Source organism: Spizellomyces punctatus (assembly GCF_000182565.1).
Source record: "Spizellomyces punctatus DAOM BR117 chromosome Unknown supercont1.2, whole genome shotgun sequence".
Lineage (NCBI taxonomy): Eukaryota > Fungi > Chytridiomycota > Chytridiomycetes > Spizellomycetales > Spizellomycetaceae > Spizellomyces > Spizellomyces punctatus.
Window position 1 is genome coordinate 444159 of NW_015971538.1, and position 22583 is coordinate 466741.

Consider the following 22583-nt stretch of genomic DNA (forward strand, 5'->3'; position numbering starts at 1 on the left):
CGCTGGGATCAAGTCGGAGGTGAATTTCCAAGCTCTCCAAATTCTCAGGAAGCTTCGGCGCTTCCGTTGCTCCCACAAGATCTGCTTATCAGTGAAAGGCTGCTTTCCACTGTGCCAGCACAGCAGTGCACACCTATTTACCAATCCTCTGATCCAAAGTGTATCATAGCGCTTCACCGTGATCTTCATTCGAGATCGCAGAGTCAGGACAACACAGTCAACAAATACAGTCCCCCAAAGTGTATGCTATCCACATATCTCTGGCGAGAGTATTAGCCTCCGTCTCTCTGCATGACATCTCTTGCGGTGCATCGCAGAAAGGTTGCGGTTACCTATGGAGGACGCAGTCGTCGGCGCCCGCAAAGCGCATCTTGGTCGGAACTTGAGCTGCACTCTCAGGAGGAGGAGGAGCGCAGTGCCGGGCAGTCGGACATTGGAGATAAATCGCAATTGAGTCATAGCGATGAAGCCGTGGATCCCTTCGCGTTTGTGGTTGAAGATGAGGCGGACGAGGATATCGAGACAGATGGCGAGGATACTGTGCAGTTGAGCCAAAAATCCGCCATTAAGACGCAGAGACGGCAAGCTTCCGCAATGCGTAGAATGCCTTCGCCACCTCGTTCAAAGGTTGAGTCGTCACGGACAAGGAACACCCAAAAGGATGCGGACAGGGCGGCTGGGAAAGCGATCCTCGGAGGGTCTGTATCATCTCCGAAACTCAAGCGTAGAGGTTCCACTGGTGAGACAGGAACAAGGCAACCTTTTGCTGGGTCAATAGAAGCAAATTCGGAACGAGAGATTCCCAAGGCGGGCACATCGGACATAGCTAGTGTCCCACGAACTTCTGCTTTTGATGCTAGATCTCTTGACTCGCCCTTAAAGCAAAGATTGGTTGACACTCCTATAAATGCCGAAGGAAAGGGCCTGTGCAATACAGATGACGTGGGCCTGTTCGACTTTGTCTCTGACAATGAAACACCTTCGCCCGCAAGAGTCGTGAGATCTGTCATGGCGAAGAGGAAGCTCTGTGAGAACGCTCCAGTTTCACCTACACAGAAGAGAGCCAATCAAGCAACGTCACTGAAAGGGAGAAATAGATCTGATGCAGCAATGTGGAACACCAATCCTGGAGACGTAGCAACCACTATCTCAAGTCCATCTACGCCAACCAGAGGGAGGATTTTCCGCATGAAAAGTGCGGATGGAACATCACCGTCGGATGCGATACGAACTTTTGGTTCGACATCCAGCGATACTGCAATAACCATACTCGAACGACCGGCGCAATCGACTACAATGGACGTCGATGACCCGCCTTCGCCGACGAGGGTTACCTCCAAAGCCGAATGCTTTGGGTCACTAAGAGTAGCGCCTGTACGATCAAAAACTGTCCTGGATGATTTGGATGAGATCCTTTCGGCGGTCGGAAGCTGCACCAACTCCACTCTTCGGCACCAGCGTGAAGCAGTCGCTACGCAATCTACAGTAATGGACGCGGCTACCAGCACTGCATCTCCCCGAGCACGGAATCGAATTGGACGAATGAAAAGTGCAGGGGGTGGATCGGACGACCCCTTTTCCGAGCGGATGGACCTATTTGGCCAAAACCTGCAGAGGTGCTCATCACAGGACGGTGATGAGCGGATGAAAGCACTTCGTACAGGCACAAGCAAGGATGATACTCCTGTCCAGTCAAACACTGATTCTACAGCCATGACTAACGTCGACGACACGTTCACGATGAGCTCTGAACTAGAGCTTGATGAGGTTGATGCATTTTTCGCGTCCGACAAGAGCACTGCACCACTTCAGCAAAGCGGACGCAGTTCAACTGCTCCTGTAATTAATTCATCCTCAAGCTCTTCTGTCATTGAGCCGCCAACACCTCTGGTGCGCCACGCCGTGGGCATCACGTACGCTCGAACACGCAGCTATCTGGAGACCCACGAGGACGTTTATGCTCCAAAGTATATCTCAGAGTCCCAGAGGAGGAGGGATGAGGGCCTTGAAAGCAGTAGTGACGAGGAAGACCAGGTCAAAATCTTATTTTGTTGACCTGCAAAGATAATTTTTCCGGGACTCATATTGGTTACGCGCAGGATCGACGGGAAGTTAAAAGCATTCACGAATTACGTGAAGCTGGGGAAGCAAAGAGATTTGCAGATCATATGGAGTATACCTTGGACGGCTTCAGAGAGGATCAACCACTTGGTGTAAGACGAAGCAGGTGAGCTGCGCTATATGAATTCACACTTGCGCTTGCAAGCCGACTGATTTGATTACTTAGCGCATTGGAGCTTGCGAAGAAGGTGCTCTCTGGAAAGTTTACATTAAAAATGCGAGCACTCGGGTTTATATCTAGGTTTTATGAATTGGTGCATTTGGTCGAGGACCCTGTGAGTGATCTGTGCATCGTCTCTACTCCTCTGATACCTTAGCTAAAGGTACAATAGCTTCTGGTAGCTATGATATCCTTCATAATGTGTGCACTTCTGCAAGACCGCCGTAATCTGGAGCAACTCGTTGGCGAAAAAGATCTGGTCGATTTCATGGCTAAAGCTATGCAACTGATCCCTGATCCACTGATCGGGACGCCTAGAAGCAAGTACGAGAAGAGGCTGGTGTGTTACGAAGGAGCAGGCCTTATGACACGCCGGAGCGTTGAACAGACATCGATAACGCAACCTGCAACTTCATAGGTGTCCGAGATCAAGCACATCATTGAAGCCTCTAACTTCTTGAAGTGCTATGGCGACAAGGTAGGAATGATCTACAGAACATTTGGCCAGGCTTTAGATTGTCGACCGATTGCATTGTAGGTTACTACTCGATACATCGCACTTCAATCTTTGTCGGCCATTGCATCCTTCAGACCACGCACGATGCCTTTTATTCAGCAGCGACTTCGGGCTACCGGGGCACTGGATATTGTACTACGGACACTTCATACTGGAGTAGCGGCGATGAATCAGGCTCTTTCAGATGCTACACATCAGCGAACACAGGTTTCTGCGGCCTTTTTCTGTTAGCACTTGGTATGCTGGTTCTCAAAAGGCTTTCGGTACCGCAGGGGAGGATGGCCTTACTTGTCTCAAAATATCAGCCAAACTCTTCGATCATGCATATCAACCTCCTTTGTCTCAGTATTGTGGAATTCTCTACTTTGGTATGTCGGGAAAACCTCGCCTATATCGTAGAAACGGAAGGCTGCGTGAATGATTTGATGCAAATTGTTGCGTGGAGCTCTGGTGCGTAACCATCATCGGCACAGTGAAGGCTGAGGCCCAAGCATTCATGCTCTTGCAATCCCTCTAGCAATTGCTCGGTCATGTGAAGAGTTCTGCTACCCTGGTAAGACTCAGCACCACCGATTTCATTCGCGCTAGGATATTGAAACTATTGCCTTGTGCACCACCCTAGGTTCAAAAATTCTCGCGGCAACCTTTTCTGTGCTCGTGAATTTAACCAATGATCACGAAGGTTGCTCTGATCTTATTGGAGAGGGGGAGTGGTTAGGTGCAGCGGCCCGGTGCGCCATTGTGCCAAATCCCTTGCTAACTGGAAAAGAAGCACAGAGTGATTCTCAGCCGCCCGTCGATTCAAACGGGACACAAAAGAAGTCAAGCAGGCCGTTACACCTCCATGAGGAGTCACACGACGACGAGAGTAAGGCAGACGCAGAGGAGAAGGCAAAGTTGACGAATTTCGATATCATGCTCCTGGGAGTCGCCTTTATGATCAACGTTGTTGAGAGAAACACTAAAAACCAGGATAGGATTCGCTCCCTTGGTGAGGCATTATGAAAAAAAAAATTGTTAACGTCCCTCCGAGGCTCAAGGACTTCCCACCGTTTGTAGAGTTGAGTTTACAATGCCCAGGAGATGAATGCCTATGTACGTGTCAATGCGCAGACCGACAGAGCACTGTCGCGTGCGTTGCGGATGTTGTGAATGAACGCCTCGAAGCCGAGAGTGAGGTACTTTTTATCATTGTTTGGTCTCGTCTGAAACTTTCCACCTAATGGTGCTGAATTACGACATGCAAAGCAAGCAACCCATGAAATTCTCACCGCTCAGCTTACAATGCTCTTGGGGCTTCTCATTAAAGCTCATCCGAGCAACAGATCACTGGCCTTGACGCACATGAAAAAGCATGATCAGTCATTCGAAACGGCGATTGCACTGTTAGAGAATTTCGCAGGTTGGTATGATGCAATGTTGACAGCTTCGGAAAACAGTGTGGAAGGAGCTGGCGTCGATATTGAAATGTATGGAGCCAGAGAGGCCGGACGTGCGGTTAAGGAAATCGTTGAAGTTTTTAAAGGTCAAAAACTGTAGAAATTGTGGTGGTGAAGCGACTTATTCTGTAGATACTTTTGATTGTTATTATTGCCTGTTACTATTGAGCTGCCTCCGACCAAAATTTGTAATTGCATGGCTCAAAGACCCATTTTTACCATTTCCCTCCCCACTCCTCGCCTTGGCTTTCTCCCCAGCGTAGTTCCTTCATAGTCTCGCGTTTTGCCGCTCTGCATCCGCTTTTATCCGCGTTGGTTTTGGGCTTGGCACCGCTCGGCTGGGCTGGTTCAGGAGGGTCGGTCTGCTCGACTCCCTCTTTCTGTTTCTTGGTCTCTTTACTTTTTTGCTTGGGGAGGAACCAGTCATTGGAATCCCAACCGTCCTTATTACTGCTGACTTCCTTTTTTTCTTCACCCCATCCAACGCCCCCAATATGAGTTTTTTGGAGCTCGGCAGCCAGATAGTCCATTATACGAACGTTTTTTCCGCGTTTTTTCAAGTGGCCTTCGCCTTCGCGTTTCTCCTTCCAAGTATAATGCAGTATGGCAAGATCAGGAGCGTTGGTACCAATCTCTGCGCATTCGGCAATATCCGGACGCAGCGAAGTGTCAGTGAGCTCGGCTTCTTTGACACATGCCATGCAACGCCTTTTATCGTTCATCCGCCTTTGGCGGCGTGAAAAATGGTCCCAAGGAAGTATGCGCTCACAGATGCTACATTCAATCTCCTCTTGAAACCCTGGGGGTGGAGACGCATCCGGTTGATCTGGAAAGAAACGTGGAAACTTGGTTTAATTATAGTTGCAAGTTGAGCATTGAGCGAGTTACCAACCGGCTAGCTTCTTGAGCTGTCCTTTTTGTTGGACGACTCCTGCGGACGGTTGGTACCGTGTCCACTGTACTTTGTCCTTTTCCATTGACGCTGTCAAACTACCCAGAGACCTGTCAAAAAGTCGAGCAAAGATTGTGCAGAGCAGGCAAAAGAGTGCTGTCTTCCAGTATCTTCCTTGACCTCTAGTAGGGAGACTTTTATGCGGGTATGTCACGTCATGCGGCTGTCACCGTATCAAAAAAGAACAAGGGCAGAGGAGAAACGGGGTTGCTGCCACGATCGGGCTGTTGGGTAAGCGTCGTTCACGTGATTGGAGCCAAACCTTTGGGCCTTCGAATGACACGCAAGTGGCAAAGTTCTGCTCGCTTACTTAACTGCTGGAGACATTCCTTGTTTTGATTTCTGCGTGACGATCCCCATTAAATACCAAAGGTCAGATAGCCACATTTTTCATGAGGGATTGTTGCATATGGGGATCGCGCTATTAATAGTCATAACAAGCGTGCGAGTGTCCCTAGATCGCATGCTCGCATCTTCTAATAAATGGAGCCTAACTTGATATCCCTTCAGATCGTTCAAAACTCCGCTCAACCTACCTGCCCTTAACGCACAAGAACAACGTCACATCTTGGTAAGCTGCACAGCAGCGTCGTTTTGCGTGCTCTATTTACAAACCTCTCATATCTTTTCTCGCGGACTTAAATAGAAGCTCAATTTGATACCCATTCTGTAGTGTGTCGTCAATATGCCTCGTGAGATTATCTCGATCCAAACTGGACAGTGTGGTAACCAAATCGGTTCAAAATTCTGGGAAGTCATCAGCGATGAGCATTGCATACTTCCCAACGGTCAATATAACGGAGATACCGATCTCCAGCTTGAGCGCATCAGTGTGTACTTTAACGAAGCTAATGGTGGAAGATATGTGCCAAGGTCTGTCATGGTCGACCTTGAACCAGGCACCATGGATTCAGCCCGGGCAGGTCCGTTTGGAGAACTATTTCGTCCAGACAACTTTGTGTTTGGTCAATCTGGAGCTGGGAATAACTGGGCGAAAGGTTATTACACGGAAGGAGCAGAATTGGTGGAATCCGTGCTTGACATTGTACGGAAGGAATCGGAGGGATGTGACTCTTTGCAAGGATTCCAAATGGTCCATTCTCTTGGAGGTGGAACGGGCTCTGGACTGGGTTCCTTATTGGTATCAAAGGTAAACTGGTCATCAAATGTTTGGAAGCTATGCAGAGTGGCTCACGTTTCCATCCCGCAAAATCAACTATTAGATTCGTGAAGAGTACCCTGATCGAATGATGTGCACGTTTTCCGTGGTGCCTTCGCCCAAGGTTTCGGACACAGTTGTAGAGCCATATAATGCGACCTTGTCCGTTCACCAACTCGTCGAAAATTCAGATCTCACCTTCTGCATCGACAATGAGGCCCTCTATGACATTTGTCTTCGCACTCTGAAGATCACTGCGCCCAATTATGGTGACTTGAATCATCTGGTCTCTGCAGTTATGTCCGGCATAACGACCTGTCTTCGCTTTCCTGGTCAGCTCAATGCAGATCTTCGCAAACTGGCCGTAAACATGGTGCCATTTCCTCGCTTACACTTCTTCACCGTCGGTTTTGCCCCTCTGACTGCACGAGGTTCTCAAGCCTTCAGGGCGCTCACAGTCCCTGAGCTCACCGCACAATTATTTGATGCAAAGAACATGATGGCGGCTTGCGATCCTCGTCATGGAAGGTATCTGACAGTTTCCACGATTTTCAGGGGAAAAGTTAGTACCAAGGAAGTGGAGCAACAAATGTACAACATGCAGAGCCGAAACAGCAGCTACTTTGTCGAATGGATTCCAAACAACATCAAGACAGCAAGTATGTACTTTTGTGATATTTTATTAACATTTCAAATTGAACGAATACTCATCGTCTTCACTGTGCTACAGTCTGTGATATTCCACCACGAGGAATGAAAATGTCTGCAACCTTCATTGGAAACACCACTTCCATTCAGGAACTCTTCAAACGGATCCACACACAATTCAGCGCCATGTTCAAGCGGAAAGCGTTCTTGCATTGGTACACTGGCGAAGGGATGGACGAAATGGAGTTTACAGAAGCGGAAAGCAACATGGCGGACCTCGTTTCAGAATATCAGCAATATCAAGATGCGGCTGCTGAAGAAGACGGTGAAGACTTGGAGACAGATGAGACCTTGGATGATATTGCAATGAACGCTGCGGAAAAGAAACTTGCTACTCGTTCTTCCATAGTTGCCCCTATCCCCTCAGAATACTAATAACACATGATAGACGTAGTCATGTCACCTAGTTACTCGCAGCTTACTTTAGACAGAAATAAGAGCTGAGAAGTAATTAGACAGCATTATAGGAGTATTAACTCCTTCTTTTTCTCTTTCCGCCTAATGCTGTTTGTTAGGTATAAGAAACAAATACACATTTATGCCAACTAGAATACAGTGTACTACGGGAAAACCGTAACGTGAATGGCTCTAATCAACACAGCACTGTGACTGAAGAAATAGCGATACATGCGCTAGCCACAAGCACTATCCGTCTTCTCATCCTTTTCTCTAGAATCCGCGTTCACCTGCAGGTTGGCATCCGATCCTATGTCTTCATCCCTGGTAGTGAACCTGTCATTTATCGTCATCACTTCGTCAGCAAATCTGACACGATGCACCAGTGATGCCGCTTCTGGCGTCTCCTCGTTTGCATCCTTGCAGGCAACTCCAGGGAGGTCATCAGGTTCAAAAGGCTCACGGAAGACTGCTGTTGCATCTGATGGTTCTTTACGGTGTCGTTTTCCAGACTTGGTATGATGGCTGACCATTTCGTGCGGTATGTCATTGTGGAGACTTGTGTACATGCCATTTCGGGAAGGCCCAACGGGGGTGTGTTCCTCGTCTTCCCCTCCTCGCGTCGCAAGCTGCATATCGCCTGCTCTGATGAATGATGCTGTGTAGCCGGCAATATAATTCATTGACGAGTCACTCCCATATCCTACAGCGTAATCCTCCTCTGGATTCAAGGTATCGACAATGTACCCTCTTCCACCATTCGCTCGCCGAAACCAGGGAAGGTGCCAGCCGTAGTAGCGCCATAATACCGACACAAGAATCACGACTATAGCGATGGCGGCAACAATTATCCCTATCGTCCATTTGTCCACAGTTAAGTCTGTTTCGGAGTCCTCAGTGAATGTATCGGTTCGAGAGATAAGCTCGAGTCCTCTTACAGTGTTTTTTCTGGTAGTGATAGATTGGCGCAATGATATATCCATTTTTAGTCGTAGGGTGAACTATGTCGTACCTCTGCCTGGAGGGAGCGGAGTTGCTTACGTTGCATAGCGTGACCACTAACCATGACTGACGGAGATGCTCAATTGGGTGTATATCACAGTCAAGAAGCATGTATACTCTATGTCCCTCCCGTTCCTCTGTCGGGTAGAACTGCTGGCCTGCGCATTTCAGCTCTCTGCCGTGAGTTCTTGGCCAATAATGATTATAACATGTCCTTGTTATCCAAGTTCCTCACCCTTTCAAACGCAATTACAATTAACTTCATATCAAAATGAAGATGATGCTAAGTGGGCCTGTTTTATCTTATGGTCCACTCCTACAATAATCTGATATAGATGGTCCGTCAGACCTTCCATTTGGATGACCATAAAGTTTGCACCCATCGGAGAATTGTGTGTCGATTTCACATTTTGATATATGATACATTCAGAGCAACAAGTTAAGTTTATGCAATTACCTACAATAGGTCCAAACCTTCCGTTATCTTTTGGCATACTCTCTTATATTCCCACATATCCCCACATACTCGTTTGAACCTCAGGCCGTACATGCGCAACCTCGGTAGCTTGCACACCTCCGCTTCAAATCTAATTTGACCTATTTCACAGGCACATAGGTATCCTTCCGCTACACAATCAATGCCGGTACGTGTCAAAGTGTCCAGGAGCCTCTTGAAGAGGACAGGAGGTGGCAACGAGGTAGTGGTATAGCAATTAAACGCAAAGCGGATCGTCCGTGGCTGATCAGACGAAGAAGGCGTGGGATCAGGGTCATCCAGATCTTTAGAAAGATATAACGATTCATCGATGGCAATAGTGCGATTGTGTGGTTTGTGCGACCGAAGATTTGAGGACGGTGATGCGCACAGGTCTCCCAGGGGCTGTTCTATAGTGGGTGACCCGGATGCGGTTGCTTTCCTATGATCGAAGTCAGCGCTTCCATTGGAAAACCTTGATGCCATATCAGAGGCAGTATGAATCGGAGGGAGACTTCCTTTTCGGACAGGCCGATAACCAGTCGGCAAAATTGGCGAAATCTCTCCAGTGGCCGCTTTCCCTCGAGACGACGGTGTACTGACTTTTGGGGGAGATTTACCCCGATTCAAGCGGCTTCGGGCCAGCACCTGAGCTATTATCTCGCTTTCGCCAGGGGAAAAACTATGTCGTCTTCCTCTATTTACCGGTGATGCAGGAAGGGGTTCTTCCACCAATGTGAAGGAGTGCCTCCTTTCGTTACCAATTGGGGATGGCTCGGAACTCATAACAGCAGCAACTGCAGCATTCATTGCGACTTTGCTTGTGACTGGAGCCAGCGTTTTGGATCTACGGCGTAACTGCAATCGTGCGGCTGCCCCGTTCGCGGTGTCGGAGTCCAGGGCTTCGCGTTTTAGCTTTGCCGCATTCTCAGCGAGGTCTTTTGCTCGCCGACTTCTTTCAGCCTTGACCAAAATTTTGGCTAGTTCGTCGCTAGTTAAATCATCGCCTTCTCTCGCTGTCGATCCAACTCTGGATGCAATGCCACTCTGACCGACAGCATCTCTACTCCTGTCAGTTGTAGTTTGCTCAACAGTTCTCCGTTTCTCAATCATAGGACGAGCACTTCCAGAGCGACGCTTTCCTATGGCCAGCAAGTAGTATGTCCCGGCAGCTTGATTAAACTTGCCTGACAAAACGTCACGAGCTGCGGATCCACGGTCGAATCCCAATGCCTCCAACCGGTCCAGAATTTCACCATCAAGTTCAGCTGGAGTCCGTGGCCTTAAATGGGGTATCTCAGCTTTTAATCCTTGTTGTTGCCGTCCTAGCTGATTGCCTGAGTCCTCTTGCGTGGCGATTCCCTCGTCGGCTACTGATGAACGCGATTCGGAAGCTACCATCCACGAGTGTTGCAATACTTGGGCGCATGTGTACCGCTCTTTAGGGTCAAGGGTGAGAAGCTTCGATATGAGGTCCTGACAGTCTGAAACCAGAACCATCCATCAGTATTTGCGGCCTATGACACGGTCAACATAGGGGCGAACCACTTCACCCACCCGCTGATACGTAAGACGGAATGTCATACCGCCCACTTAGGACTTTGTCATACAATTTCTTCAGTTCCTTCGCAGCGAATGGCAGATCTCCCACCACCATTGCATACAAGTTAACGCCAAGGGACCAAGCGTCTACTTCTGGACCAATGTAGCGTTTCCCCTCAATGAGCTCGGGCGCAGAATACACAGGCGATCCACAACATGTCGTAAGTTGTTTTGATCGATCGAAGATGTTCGACAAGCCAAAATCTAGATGCACAATGAGGACGTGTTAAAGTCTGCGACGTCAACTTTGACCGTACCAGATATCTTGATTTGCATGCTGCTGTTTAACAACAGGTTCTCGGCCTTCAAGTCCCGATGAACGACATTGCCTTCATGACAATACTTCTGTGGTATCGAGAAGGACTTTAAGTTGGGCATCCTAACTGGCTACTTTCCTTAAGACGGATTTACCAAAGCTTCAACAATCTGACGAACAAACTTTTTTGCCTCGGATTCCTTCAACCTCCCATGGGCGACAATGTAATCTAGCACTTCTCCACCTGGTGCATACTCCAGTACCAAATATAGCTCTCGCTTAGTTTCCATGACCTCAATTAACTGTACAATATTCGGATGGTCGAGCATACGCATGATTTGCGCCTCACGATGGAGATGAGCCACGGAATATGAGTCCGGCAAGGTCTGTTTATCGATGACTTTTATCGCAACCTGTTCCCAAAAAAAAAAGGTGTCGATCAAGACGAACGTTCGAAATAGGTCACGTTTTTTTAGGGCAAACCTTCTCGCCAAGAAGTCGATGGACAGCCAGTTTAACTTTGGCGAAGGAGCCCTCTCCTATAGTTCTAATAAAGTCGTAGTTGCCAATGCGATTTTGATGGGAATGTCGTTTTCCTTGCACATCTTGCTCTATGCCTGGGGTGGTCAATGGGTCAGTCACAGACCGGGATTGGTCAATGGGAGTTGCTGGCATGGCTTTCTTCGACAAGATGTCACCTAGGGCAGGTCTTGCCAATGTCTCCTCCTCAGCGAGGCAATCCAGAGGACGGGAATTTATCATTTTACAAAGTGGTCTGCCGAGGCTTGTTTGTCAAAAGCATAGCCATCGTCTCGGTAATCGTAAAGCAGACCCTCCGCCCACTCGCTCGATGCCAAGTGTTCCAACGGTATGTTACTAATCAGCAAACAATCACTGAGTTACGTAGGCTATTTTTAGGTATGGTACCTTATTTGCGGGTTTCCCTAAGGATACATTCTGGTTTACAAAGAGTACCCTGATTTATCGGAGATACAAACCATATTCTCACGGAAAATGCCCGAACATTCCGTTCCAGCCCGCCCTACAACAAAGAACGCTTATCTCCGATTACCCCAAGCACGATCTTATTCAGGACGAACAACAGACAACGCCAAGTGGCAGCAGGCATCTATAATGTTCATGCAGTCAATCAAATCGTTAATCATGCTTTTCACACTCGGCCATCGTGCATAGCGCATTTTGGGTCAATAAAAAGAGGTCCCTCCTTCCCTCCTGCATTCTTATCTTCATCCATTTTTCCAAGCACGCAAAATGCTGCTGCTTTGGTGCCAAGGAACACATCCTCCGATATCGACAAGAACCGCGGTCTGTCCGACTTCTGTAACCTTCCCAGCCTTCTCCCACTTCGGACGTCCAGGTCACTGCCAAGATGTGGGACCCAGGAATGACTTTAACGAGACAATCGGGATCATGGAAATACTACCTGGTAGAAGACCGCATTTATTGTCATAGCCCTTAACTGCTTTACTGGAAGATCCCTCGTCGCCAGTTGGCTGTGTTATGATGCCCACGGCAGACAGTTTTCAGATCTCGCACATTCCCGTCGAAACCATCTTGTATCACAGCTAATTCGCCATCTTGCTGGTTGGACGACATTATTTGATGACATATGCAATGTATCTAAGCCGATAATGCACACGTCCCCCATTTGCACATCAGCCGAGACCCATTGTATATCATCCCGGACCATTCCAAATTTGACGTGAATTTCCTCTGGGTTGTCTGCAATCCACCCACTCTGAGTACCGTCCTTGCCAACCCTGCTATTGCCGTACGTAGCGCGGAGTCGAGAGAATTTAGGTGAACGGTGTGATCCGGGTGCCACCACAAGAGAACCAAGAGCGGTTGTGATGTCCCCAAGAGGAATCCAGGCGGTCGTCACTAAGGGGTAAGATGGAAAGTAGACACGGTCTACATGAGGTCCAGTATATAAATTTCGACCTACAGCTCGCAGCCACTTATACGGATGGCTTTGGATCTGTTCAGTAGGATGCCGGATAGAGGCAGAGTCCCTGTCATGTCTATCCTGTCGTAAGACCTTCTGTACTTCATCACACAGAAGAATCTCAAAAATGCGATACAATGCTGAATGCTCCAGAACTTCTTTTACTGAATCACTGTTCGCCAAATCCTGACGGTTTAGCAAACTGGGACTTGCATTGGTATTTTCACTCTTCTTCGTAACCGCGTCCATAACATCGCATCCAGGTTCAAGGAATCCTGTCTTGGCCAGGTCTTGGACAATCGTTCTCCGTGCTAGAAATACTTGCTCTCGTGGAATCAGTTGGGGAATGTACAGGTATCCGTCCCGTCTGAAGCGTTCACGTAGAAGGCTCGGTGAAGCGTTGGCAGGCGTCATAAGCATTTCGTTGACCGAGATGCTACCAGTTCCAGCAGATATCATTCGAGGGAAAGTGGAGTAACCTGTCTGACCTTCATTCCCGGTGTGATTTCCTTTGTCGGACGCCGGAGGTGCATCCTTGTGCCGAGTTCTAGAAGTAAATTCGTAGGGAGCAACTCTCGGTTTAGTTTTCGAGTTCGGTCGGGAAGGCGGTTTTGACCCGACTGTCATCCTGTCATTATCTTCGTTCCAGCTGACTTTTTACAGTGTTGCGTGCGTAGGCAGCACCCATTCCTGAGAGTTTTTTCGCAAGGTCTGGCTGGAAGGTTTCTCGTAGAAACTGGACAGGCTGTTGGGAGATCACGTGAACCATCCTGGCTCCAACGCTGCCGATTCTTGTGGGATGCTTGAGAGTTCAAGATGAATGTTCCCCACTCTCTCCTCGCACGACCAGGACCGAAAGAATGCGACAAAGCATGTCAGACGTTTGCTGATATTCTATCATCCTCTCTGACTTTCGAAACCACAGGGCGAGACATCGACGCTACAGAGAAAAAGGAATGGGAGCACGAGGTACAGGGTTGGCGCGAACTCTGCACGCTAATGTGCCGCGGCAAGGCTGTCGATAGCGCAACGGAAAACGGGATCAAGTCAGGTGGAAATGGAGGATTTACGCGGCTGACGGCAAAATGTTTGATGACGCTCGAACGCGTAGAGGATGTATTGGAATGCGAAGCGTTGAGGAAGGAGATGGAGCAAGCCGGATTCTGACGTGAAGATCTTCCGACCGCTCCGATCCCGTATGTGAACCTGAATGCTGTGTGTTTCGGTCCACACCTACAGAAGCTGGATTCTGAAGTGAAAGTAATCCGCCTGCTCCAAATATGGCACACCCATAACAAAGCGTGCACAATGGTTTAGGATTTCCGATACATGCCAGCAACTAGCACAAACACACGGACGAAATCTGCCGAATTTAACAATAGGTGACTAGAGGCCGCTCAACTCTGTTGACAAGCAGTCAAACCATGCTGAAAAGACCTTGAGTTCCTATATGATTTATGTGAATGTACAAAAAGGTCTCCCTGTGTGCAACTGTAAATCATTCGATATCCTCTTCCCATATCTCATTTGTTTGGGAAACCCCCTCTATGTTCCGCAACCAGCGCCTTCGTGGACTAGCTGGTGTATTGGAGTTAGAGTGCCAGCCTGCGGAAGGGGTGGGAAAAGCGCTATCCGATTCCTTCGGTGAACTCCCCTGAACAACTTCATTCTCTCGCGATAGGCCTTGCTGGTCATTGAATGCCGATGTCTCGGAATCTGCGCTATTTAGAGGAACAGGAATATTGCCTGCATTACGCTGCAGACGTCTAATGCTATCAACGATCGCCGATTCAGTTCTCGGTGACATCAACGATTCAGATGAATATGCGCGACCAAGCAACGGCTTTATTGGAACCAAGTCGAGTGAAGAGGGGAATTCCCGCGGGCCCGGAACCGACCGCCGATTCCCATGATCCGTATCTGACTGCTCTTCCTGGCTCACTTCCCCCGTATCGGTCGCATGTTGCAGTCTCCTTACGGCCACTATAGCAGCATATTCACTTTGTGGGGTCAAGGCAGACACTGAATCTGATAAAGTGCGACGGTGCCCTCTTTTAAGAGTTCTTATTTGTAGGCGCGGCATCCCTTGCACTGGATCGCTTGGCGACCGTCCATGCAAGTATGGTTCACTTTTGTATCTGAATCGTCCGGTATTTAATCCCCGCACTTCGCTACGCTCCTGTGATCCCAAGTCCCCTTCCCCTATATCCTCGAAAATGGTGTTTCTTAGCATGCCTTTTGATGAATATTGGGCCCCAACGAGGCCTCCTCTGCTACCACTCAATCGGTTTCCAAGTCGCGGCATAGGTGGACGGATGGGTAAACCAAGGTTCAATTCACTTGAAAACGCAGCACGGGATGCTAAGAGGTTGACTGAAGAAAATATTCGAGATCCGAAAAGCTGTGCATGATTCAAAGCAGTCTGGCTGGGACGAGACAAGAATAGAGAGGTGGTAGAAGATGATTCGGATGAAGATCTTGACGTCGCAGATGGCGACTCTGAGGTCGAGGAAAGAGTGTCGGCGGAAGGATGCTGAACTTGATTTTCTGTTGGCGGCCGGCTCCCTTCCCATGTCTGGACTATCTCGATGAGACAGATGTAAGCGGCACATGCGACCAATAATATTATGGATCCAATGAGTTGGAGGGTGAAAGTAGTGTTCACAGCGGCCAAAGGCCTAGAGATGAATACAGGTATTCCCGACAATATGGTACCGACTGCTGCCAAAAATACATTCAGTCTTCGAGATGCCGGATAGGGAACAGCAAGTTGTACATTGGTAGCGGCGTTTTCTTGTGGAGCCGACGCTATGTTTTCGCTGGGCTGTTCATTCCCACCGGGGTCTTGCGCGGCGTCAGGTTTCTCTACCAAGCTATCTTCAGGCTGCCAGCGTGCAAGGCTTCTATTCTGAATATCTGCAGGCTCGGCATCTCGGCTCCATGACTTGAAATATCGCAGGTTACTGAACATTTTACGTGACCTTTCGATCAGATGGACCACCCACAGCCGCATCCTTTCAGTGATGGCTGGCGTTGCTTGCAATCGTGCATTCAAAACCTCCAAGCCAATGGCCGCAGTTGTCACCACGCCCACTAATGTTAGTAGGTATCCGGCAAGATTCCCCTCAGTCGTCTCTGTTATTTTTCCGCGAGCTTTCGCGAAGCCTGCACCAAATACCACACACCCGATGCCTAAAGCAAGCACAATTCCCCTGGCAGTGTAAACGAAGAGCCTCTTTGGTGGTATCTCTACTTCCCCGCGATGGAGGAGTATTACAATGAGCGTGAGTGTCGCGATCAAGGTTATGATGCATCCTGATAGGGTGATGATGTTACCACCGCTGCGAGACGACAATGTTGTAGCGAAGCATGTCGCTCCTCCGGTACACAGAGCCAGAACGGCAGACACCGTACCTAACCACCCGGCAGTAGTCCATTGAGCGTAAATTCTTAAGATTACTAAAATGGGGACAGCCACGGAGACTACCGCGAAAATATCAAACATCTCGCCAGTTGCTGCAGGTTCTGGTATCTTCCATATTCCAAGCCCAATAACGTAAAGCAGCCAGCTAACCCCTAGCACCATCACACAAATCCGAAGCAAATACTTGGAGTCTGCTGCGGATGGGAAATGAATCCAGTGTTCTGATTCTTCGTGATGACTCGGGTCCAATGCTAGCTTATCCTTTTCACCCTGCGTCAGATCCAAGTCGCCGCTTGGACGTACTCGTAGGATAATAAGGAGCACTTTTGAGAGAATAATAATCATGGAGCCTCCCGCAACAGCCGCCTCTCCCGTGCGACTCGGAGAAGATTGAGATGCCACGTTTACACATGCGAAGTGGAAAGTCGCAGTCGCTGACCACAAAACAATTGCTGATAACGCATACAGCATTGTTCGGATTCGCCGTCGGTCCAGTCGCAGATGAGTGAGATAGAGGCTTGCATAAAGTACACCGCAGGAAAGTAGCACAATATTTGCTGCTGCCTCCCCTGTCGATTCTGGTAACGACCCTAGCGCATTGCACAAGACCCAAAACCCAATTGCGAAGACAATCCATCCTACTACACTCAGCGCGAAGAGCAGATGTGGGTACCGAATCCTCAACTCGCGATTTGGCCAGTGTACCTCATGCTTCCGCGCCATCATAACTCCTGCCAAAAGCGCAGTTGCGGGAACTGAGTACAGAAGGCTTGCGATCAGCATCCCAGTCGAAGGACTTGGTGTAGGCTCGGGGATACACCAGAAGAAAACGTAGCCTGCGGCAGCGATGGACGGCACCAGGGTGCCTAACCCAATCACATAGTATCGATCTCTTGATATGATGAGCCAGCAGACGGCCATCACTATAGTGATGACCCCACTAATTGCGAAGACGAAGTGTCCGGCGAACAATCCCAAATTGGACGATGGTCGCAAACGCCAAAATGACACCACAAACGCTGCCCACGCGAAGGATGAGGTAGCAATCCCAAGTTTGAATATGACCTGAAGGTGGGGCCAGGCCAAAAGCACGCGATGAAGATCTGCAAATCGCTCCGTGGGTTTTTCATTAGGTTTTGATAGTTTATTTTCTCTAACAGGTTCTGCCAAGGTCGAGGCAGATACCATGACCTCAGAATGGCCCTGCTGCCGTGGGTATCTCCCAGACCATCGTCTCTCCGACTCCTCCTCAGTCTCAGCTTTGCACATCTCCCCTGTCAGGAAGGCATAAGAGATCCATACTTTCAAACCGATCATCAGGATCACAGTGCCAGCTAGAATAGATCGATCTCCTATGAGGGATTGCGAACCGCACGCAAAATTTGTGCAGTGCGCAAGGTGGCCACTTGATGCAAACCCCGCAGCGCCAATTTGTGTTACTGCCCCGGCGGTGATCACGGTCGGAAGAATGGTGGACAGAATGATTTGCTGAAGCGCATCTGGGCGCACGGTTGTTGTGTTCGGATTGAGTACATTGCTTATCAATAAACGGGCTCCAAGGTAAGCGGCGAGACTAAGGGCTGAGAGCACAGCTCCTAAGATGGGGGCAACCGCGCGCAGCCCGATCGTCAACTGAACGGAGATGCCCACTCCAGCGATGTATGCAGACCATCCTGAGCTCCATAATATCAGTAGGGCAGAGAACACGCTTTTGCGGCCCCGTTGCTTTGACAGCCCAAGGGATGCCGTTGGAGGCAGAACAAGACGATGCGTCATCAGACACAGCAGCGTTGTCGCTGACACAAGAAACATGAAACCTCCTGCAATAACGCAGCATGAGGCAGCTAATTCGTCCGTTCCATCATTGACAGCTTGTGCCGCTGCATCAACAAATCGTCCCAGCGACGCCAAGCCAATGACCATGACGACGCCAGACACGATAGCTAGACGTCGACTGTCACGGAGCAGTGCAATTGTTGCTAACGCAATTGCAGTAGGAGCAGTACAGGAGAAAACGATTCCTGCTACCAGAACATCGGATTTCGCAAGATCTCCTGTCGCAGCCCCAAATCCCCCGACGGCGATAATCCATCCCACAATTGCGATGATGGCTACAATTTTCCATGTCGACCACATTGTGGAATTTTGGGTAATCGACGTGAAGAAAACTGGTGTCCTGGGTGGCAGTGGCAAAGAGACATCCGACGTCCCACGACTCCACACTTCACAAATCTGTTGTCTCAAGCGTTGGCGCAAGGCCTTACTCTGGAGGGTGTCAAACTCCCATCCTTTGATCAATAGCGCCGAGGTTAGACAAGTCGCACAGATGATGGACCCTGAAAGCATCAAATTCTGATGAACCGTGCGGCTTGCTCCCGTTGAGTCCCCAATAACAGCGCCAAGAAAAACCAGCGCAAGTACCCCACTAGCTCCAGCTGCTCCATTCAAATGTCGCCCGTTCTGCTTGGACGACAGTATAGAGGTCACCGCAGCTAGCGGCGTTGCGACCGCTGCTCCATAGAGGCCCAGAGGAAGTGACTTGCCAAGATCTGCCTGGTGTCTGCCTATTCCCACCGCCAGAATTATCCACCCGAAAACAGTTCCGATTGTCACTATAAGCACACTTCGCTCCGCCTCCATTCTTGTATGAGAGTAGCGGAATCTTGAAATGAAGGTTCTTAGTACTTGACAGGCCACATAGATCACTGCCCCGGCTAACATGAGGTGTTCTCCGGACGATGTTCCGTAGGACGCTGCTTGCGCAGCATGACCTGCAGATAAGGCTGTGGTTGATGAGACGCACGTCGAAACAGGCAAGATCCAGCGGGTAGAATTGAATGTCATGACTACGGAAAGGCTCAATGACAGCGCGCCCAGGATACCGAAGATATAAGTCAGAGCAGATATCTGCGACAGTTCAGCGGCTTCCGCCCCGCCTATGACAAACATGCACCATCCTGCCAGAGACACCATATCGGCAATAGTGGCACCGATACGGGCTGTTTGTTTATTCATCAGCGTTACATGCGTGAGGATAGACTTGTGAAACACCGGATATCGCTCCAAATGAGGTTTACGCATTTGAAGTCTAACTATCAGATATAGCGATCCCACCGAGATTATGACCACTGGAACGGTGGCCACCGCAACTGCCCATCGCGTTTTCGGAGAGGCATCACGTAATGGAGAAGTCGGCGTAGATGTAGTAGGGGCTCGTGCTCCCGCATCTCCTCCTTGACGTTCTCCGAGTGCTGCTATCGCAGTACCGACGTTGTGGACCACAACTGCATCAACTCCTGCCTGGCGGGCGAATTTGAACCCCGCTGATATTTCTGTCTGCTTCGTGAACAGGGCCGCAACTCTGTGCCCTCTCCTCTGCTCTGCTATTACAAGCAGGGGATTTGCAACTACATTTTCGAATGGGTAAACCATGATGTCCAGACCTAAAGATGGAGAAAAGTCAAGGGCCGACATGGCACTGATGTCACGCTTATATCCTATGCTGAGGCTGACAGCCGGAAGATCTAGGTGCAGTAGATTGCGCAGCGCGGCAAGATTGGTAGGAATGAGAACTATAGGTGGCAGGCTTGAAGTGGTGGTGCAAATGTACTAGTGCCGAATAAGATTGATGGAGTCAGCAGATTAATATCACGTTCCATGGAAGGATACGACGCAGACCAGAAATATGTACCTCTGCCAACCCCTTTACATTTGCAAGTGCGGCACCAGAATTAAAAAAGACTGTTCCACTCACTGTCTGCAACATACTTCCCGCTGCTGACGAGGTATCATATTGCTAACCAGAGGCAAGATTATTGGCTTTATATAGAAGTCGAAAAGGACTTGGACTCACCTTATAATTTACTAGGACACCCCTCGCTCTAGCGTCTGGTATCGGCGAAGTTCCGGGAATGACACTTTCCGCGTTCCATATCACATCAACTGTCCTTCCACCGCTGCTGTTGATCCCGTATACTGGAACAATTACTGCCAGCACGACAACAACAATCAACACCCCTACCCCAATACCCCAAAGGGCAAGTTGGCACTTTATGCCATTCCCAACCCGCTTTGCCGCTTCCGAAATCTCCCCTACTCCCAGTATAATACAACTTGCTGCCACCGCTAGATACATTCCGTTCAGAACCGTGGTGAAGAATGCGGCAAGCACCAGTAGCGACATAGACCAGCGAAGAGCACACTGGGTTGCGAGTCTCCATTCATTTGGAGGCGCTGTGGGAGATGTTCTTTCATCTGCGTTCTCAGCATGAACCCGTTTGATTTTCTTCCTACTTCCTCCTAATCGTCTCAATAGCCGACCGACACGGTCCATTTCCTGAGTTCGACCGGTGGTCGTTATCACAATCAAGGTTCCCATCGGCCAAAGTCCGTACGCAAAGAAATATGCAAAATCCTTCCATACAAGGAAGGGGACAACTGTGGCAATAATTAGTGCGACAGCTAGAGAGATACGACGCATGCTGGAACGCAACAGAAAAGGGATCTCCACATTTCCAAAAGCATTCATTACAATTTGGCAGAAAATGACCACCGAATAGATCGTCAACAAGAGCGTCGGTAGACTGGTTCGGGTATCAGTTAACCAGGTGACATTCAGGACAAGAATAAGTACCAGCAAGCATGCTAGGAGGACGGCACTAGGAATTAGAACGATATCCGCCAACGTGAATCTGGATGTGATCGCTCGTAACCAGTGATCGTCCTGCTCCTGGACAACATGGATCGCGTCCAGCCGATTGTGTCGCGGAGTGGTGACAGGAGTAGGCAAGCTGCTGATGCGTCGCGAAGATTGGTCTAACCATTGCGAAGGTCGTCGGGGAGCGCCATATACAGAAGCACGACCAGGAACCACGCTCATAGATCGTTGCCGATTATAGGAAGTATTCTCGACCGAGCTTAGAGCGGCGCCCCGCTCGGGTCCGATATCATGGACAGCTCTATCTTCGGCGGCGGAATGGCTCCGAAAGCAGCACAGCAGAACAAGGATGCACCAAGTCACCAAATAGAACCACTCGTACAGATGTATCCAGACGTCTCCCTCCTCTGCTCCACGATTGGGACAAAAAATATCGAGCGTGAATAACACTGACAGTGTGGATGTAACAATCGTCAATCCTGACAAGGATAATGTGGCCAACAGCATCTATAGAAAATGGTCATTCATGTCCCGCTCGGGAGCTTACAGTTATCTAACATTGTAGCTCACCTCAACTTCAATGTATGTCGACCTCGAATCAACAACCAGCCCTCGTAGCCCACCAGTCACGGTAATTCCAGCAATGATGCCTCGTAGAATTTGGAGACAGACAAAGACTGCCCGCGTCGCATTTCTTAATCCACCTACTGGAACGACTGCTTCCGTTTTGAGTTGTGCCGCATATGCGCAGAACAATGCGAGGTATAGAACAGATAGTACTACGTAGAAGACGAAAGCAAGTCCCGCCCATGATGTACATTGGAATTTGAAGGCGTGCATCCATGACCTACGAGCGCTGTGAGAATAAAATTTGAACCAATGACTTGTATACCAAGCTATTACCGATAGTTCAGGACGACCAGAACAAATTGGATGCCGTAGACTAAGATCTCGCACAATGCAGAAACGATGTACCATCCAGGAGTCGATGCCATCACGTGGAGGGCAAATCCAGTGAGATACGCTAACTCAACGCTACCGTCAGGCTCATGGGAACTAGGACAGTTACAAGCTACTAAAAGTCACCTTACCTATCCCCAGCAAAATTACGCCTACATGGAGACAAATATTCAAAATTTGGAATTCCGATAGATTCGTCAGCGCTGCAAAGCCGGTGAAGCGGTTATACTGTCTCAGAGTCTTGATCAGAGAGAGGAAGGAGGAGAGTATTCCAGAGAGAGCAAGAAGCGCATGCGCTGATGTATAGCCAATCTGCATGGATATAAAATGTACAGTCTAGAAGCTTGTCACTACAGCGCTTGCGATGTACGTACCTCGGAAATGTAATTAATCCATGGATCATCTGTCGCAAGGTCCCGCCATGCACACGATCCAGCAAAGTCTGAATCCTGTAAGATTCCGGACGCATAATTACACAAGGTGGTCGACATTGCGGTCATTGAGCTGGCTGAAAGAGCATCTGTAGGTAGAGGGTTGCAAGTGCCTTTGAAGCGGAGGCTTTCTTTAAGCCAAGGGCCCTGTTGTACGTTACCGTGAGCACACGGAGACCTTTACCATGAGCAGGGTATCGATCGGATTATGCCGTTCTATCATGACCTGACATCCGCATACGAAGGCGTCTGTTCGATCTGCAGCTTGGCCCTTAATCCCCATGTCTAGAGAGCAGGTCACTCCATGCTTACGTCAAGCCGAACAACACGTAGGTGGCACAGCTTGCAGTGTCCGAGA

General features: G+C 49.2%; 8 protein-coding genes across 8 annotated transcripts; 3 read left to right on the plus strand and 5 right to left on the minus strand.

The window, feature by feature from the left end:
- Positions 1–43: 43 nt before the first annotated feature.
- SPPG_01033 (uncharacterized protein) lies at positions 44–4463 on the plus strand. Its single transcript, XM_016749356.1, has 11 exons — positions 44–2034; positions 2100–2227; positions 2288–2396; positions 2454–2621; positions 2700–2759; positions 2820–3005; positions 3071–3248; positions 3316–3351; positions 3421–3789; positions 3858–3976; positions 4047–4463. The coding sequence occupies exons 1-11, from the start codon at positions 292–294 to the stop codon at positions 4335–4337; spliced, it is 3387 nt and encodes a 1128-aa protein (XP_016611597.1). The 5' UTR covers positions 44–291; the 3' UTR covers positions 4338–4463.
- On the minus strand, positions 4453–4938 carry SPPG_01034 (uncharacterized protein; the record flags this gene model as incomplete). The annotated part of the gene is made up of 1 exon (XM_016749357.1): positions 4453–4938. One exon carries the CDS (start codon positions 4936–4938, stop codon positions 4453–4455), a length of 486 nt encoding a protein of 161 aa, XP_016611598.1.
- Positions 4939–5678: 740 nt separating this feature from the next.
- Positions 5679–7607, plus strand: SPPG_01035 (tubulin beta-4 chain). Its single transcript, XM_016749358.1, has 4 exons — positions 5679–5760; positions 5836–6339; positions 6413–7007; positions 7079–7607. The coding sequence occupies exons 2-4, from the start codon at positions 5875–5877 to the stop codon at positions 7429–7431; spliced, it is 1413 nt and encodes a 470-aa protein (XP_016611599.1). The 5' UTR covers positions 5679–5760; positions 5836–5874; the 3' UTR covers positions 7432–7607.
- On the minus strand, positions 7537–8435 carry SPPG_01036 (uncharacterized protein; the record flags this gene model as incomplete). The annotated part of the gene is made up of 1 exon (XM_016749359.1): positions 7537–8435. The coding sequence occupies one exon, from the start codon at positions 8433–8435 to the stop codon at positions 7689–7691; it is 747 nt and encodes a 248-aa protein (XP_016611600.1). The 3' UTR covers positions 7537–7688.
- Positions 8436–8911: 476 nt separating this feature from the next.
- SPPG_01037 (CAMK/CAMKL/MARK protein kinase) lies at positions 8912–11549 on the minus strand (the record flags this gene model as incomplete). Its single annotated transcript, XM_016749360.1, has 6 exons — positions 8912–10413; positions 10487–10735; positions 10789–10876; positions 10943–11200; positions 11271–11404; positions 11486–11549. The coding sequence occupies 6 exons, from the start codon at positions 11547–11549 to the stop codon at positions 8912–8914; spliced, it is 2295 nt and encodes a 764-aa protein (XP_016611601.1).
- Positions 11550–12306: 757 nt separating this feature from the next.
- SPPG_01038 (uncharacterized protein) lies at positions 12307–13380 on the minus strand (the record flags this gene model as incomplete). The annotated part of the gene is made up of 1 exon (XM_016749361.1): positions 12307–13380. One exon carries the CDS (start codon positions 13378–13380, stop codon positions 12307–12309), a length of 1074 nt encoding a protein of 357 aa, XP_016611602.1.
- Positions 13381–13569: 189 nt separating this feature from the next.
- SPPG_01039 (uncharacterized protein) lies at positions 13570–15645 on the plus strand (the record flags this gene model as incomplete). Its single annotated transcript, XM_016749362.1, has 1 exon — positions 13570–15645. The coding sequence occupies one exon, from the start codon at positions 13570–13572 to the stop codon at positions 13918–13920; it is 351 nt and encodes a 116-aa protein (XP_016611603.1). The 3' UTR covers positions 13921–15645.
- Positions 14252–22285, minus strand: SPPG_01040 (uncharacterized protein; the record flags this gene model as incomplete). The annotated part of the gene is made up of 7 exons (XM_016749363.1): positions 14252–19786; positions 19869–19973; positions 20031–21341; positions 21405–21681; positions 21738–21858; positions 21926–22106; positions 22169–22285. The coding sequence occupies 7 exons, from the start codon at positions 22283–22285 to the stop codon at positions 14252–14254; spliced, it is 7647 nt and encodes a 2548-aa protein (XP_016611604.1).
- Positions 22286–22583: the final 298 nt, after the last annotated feature.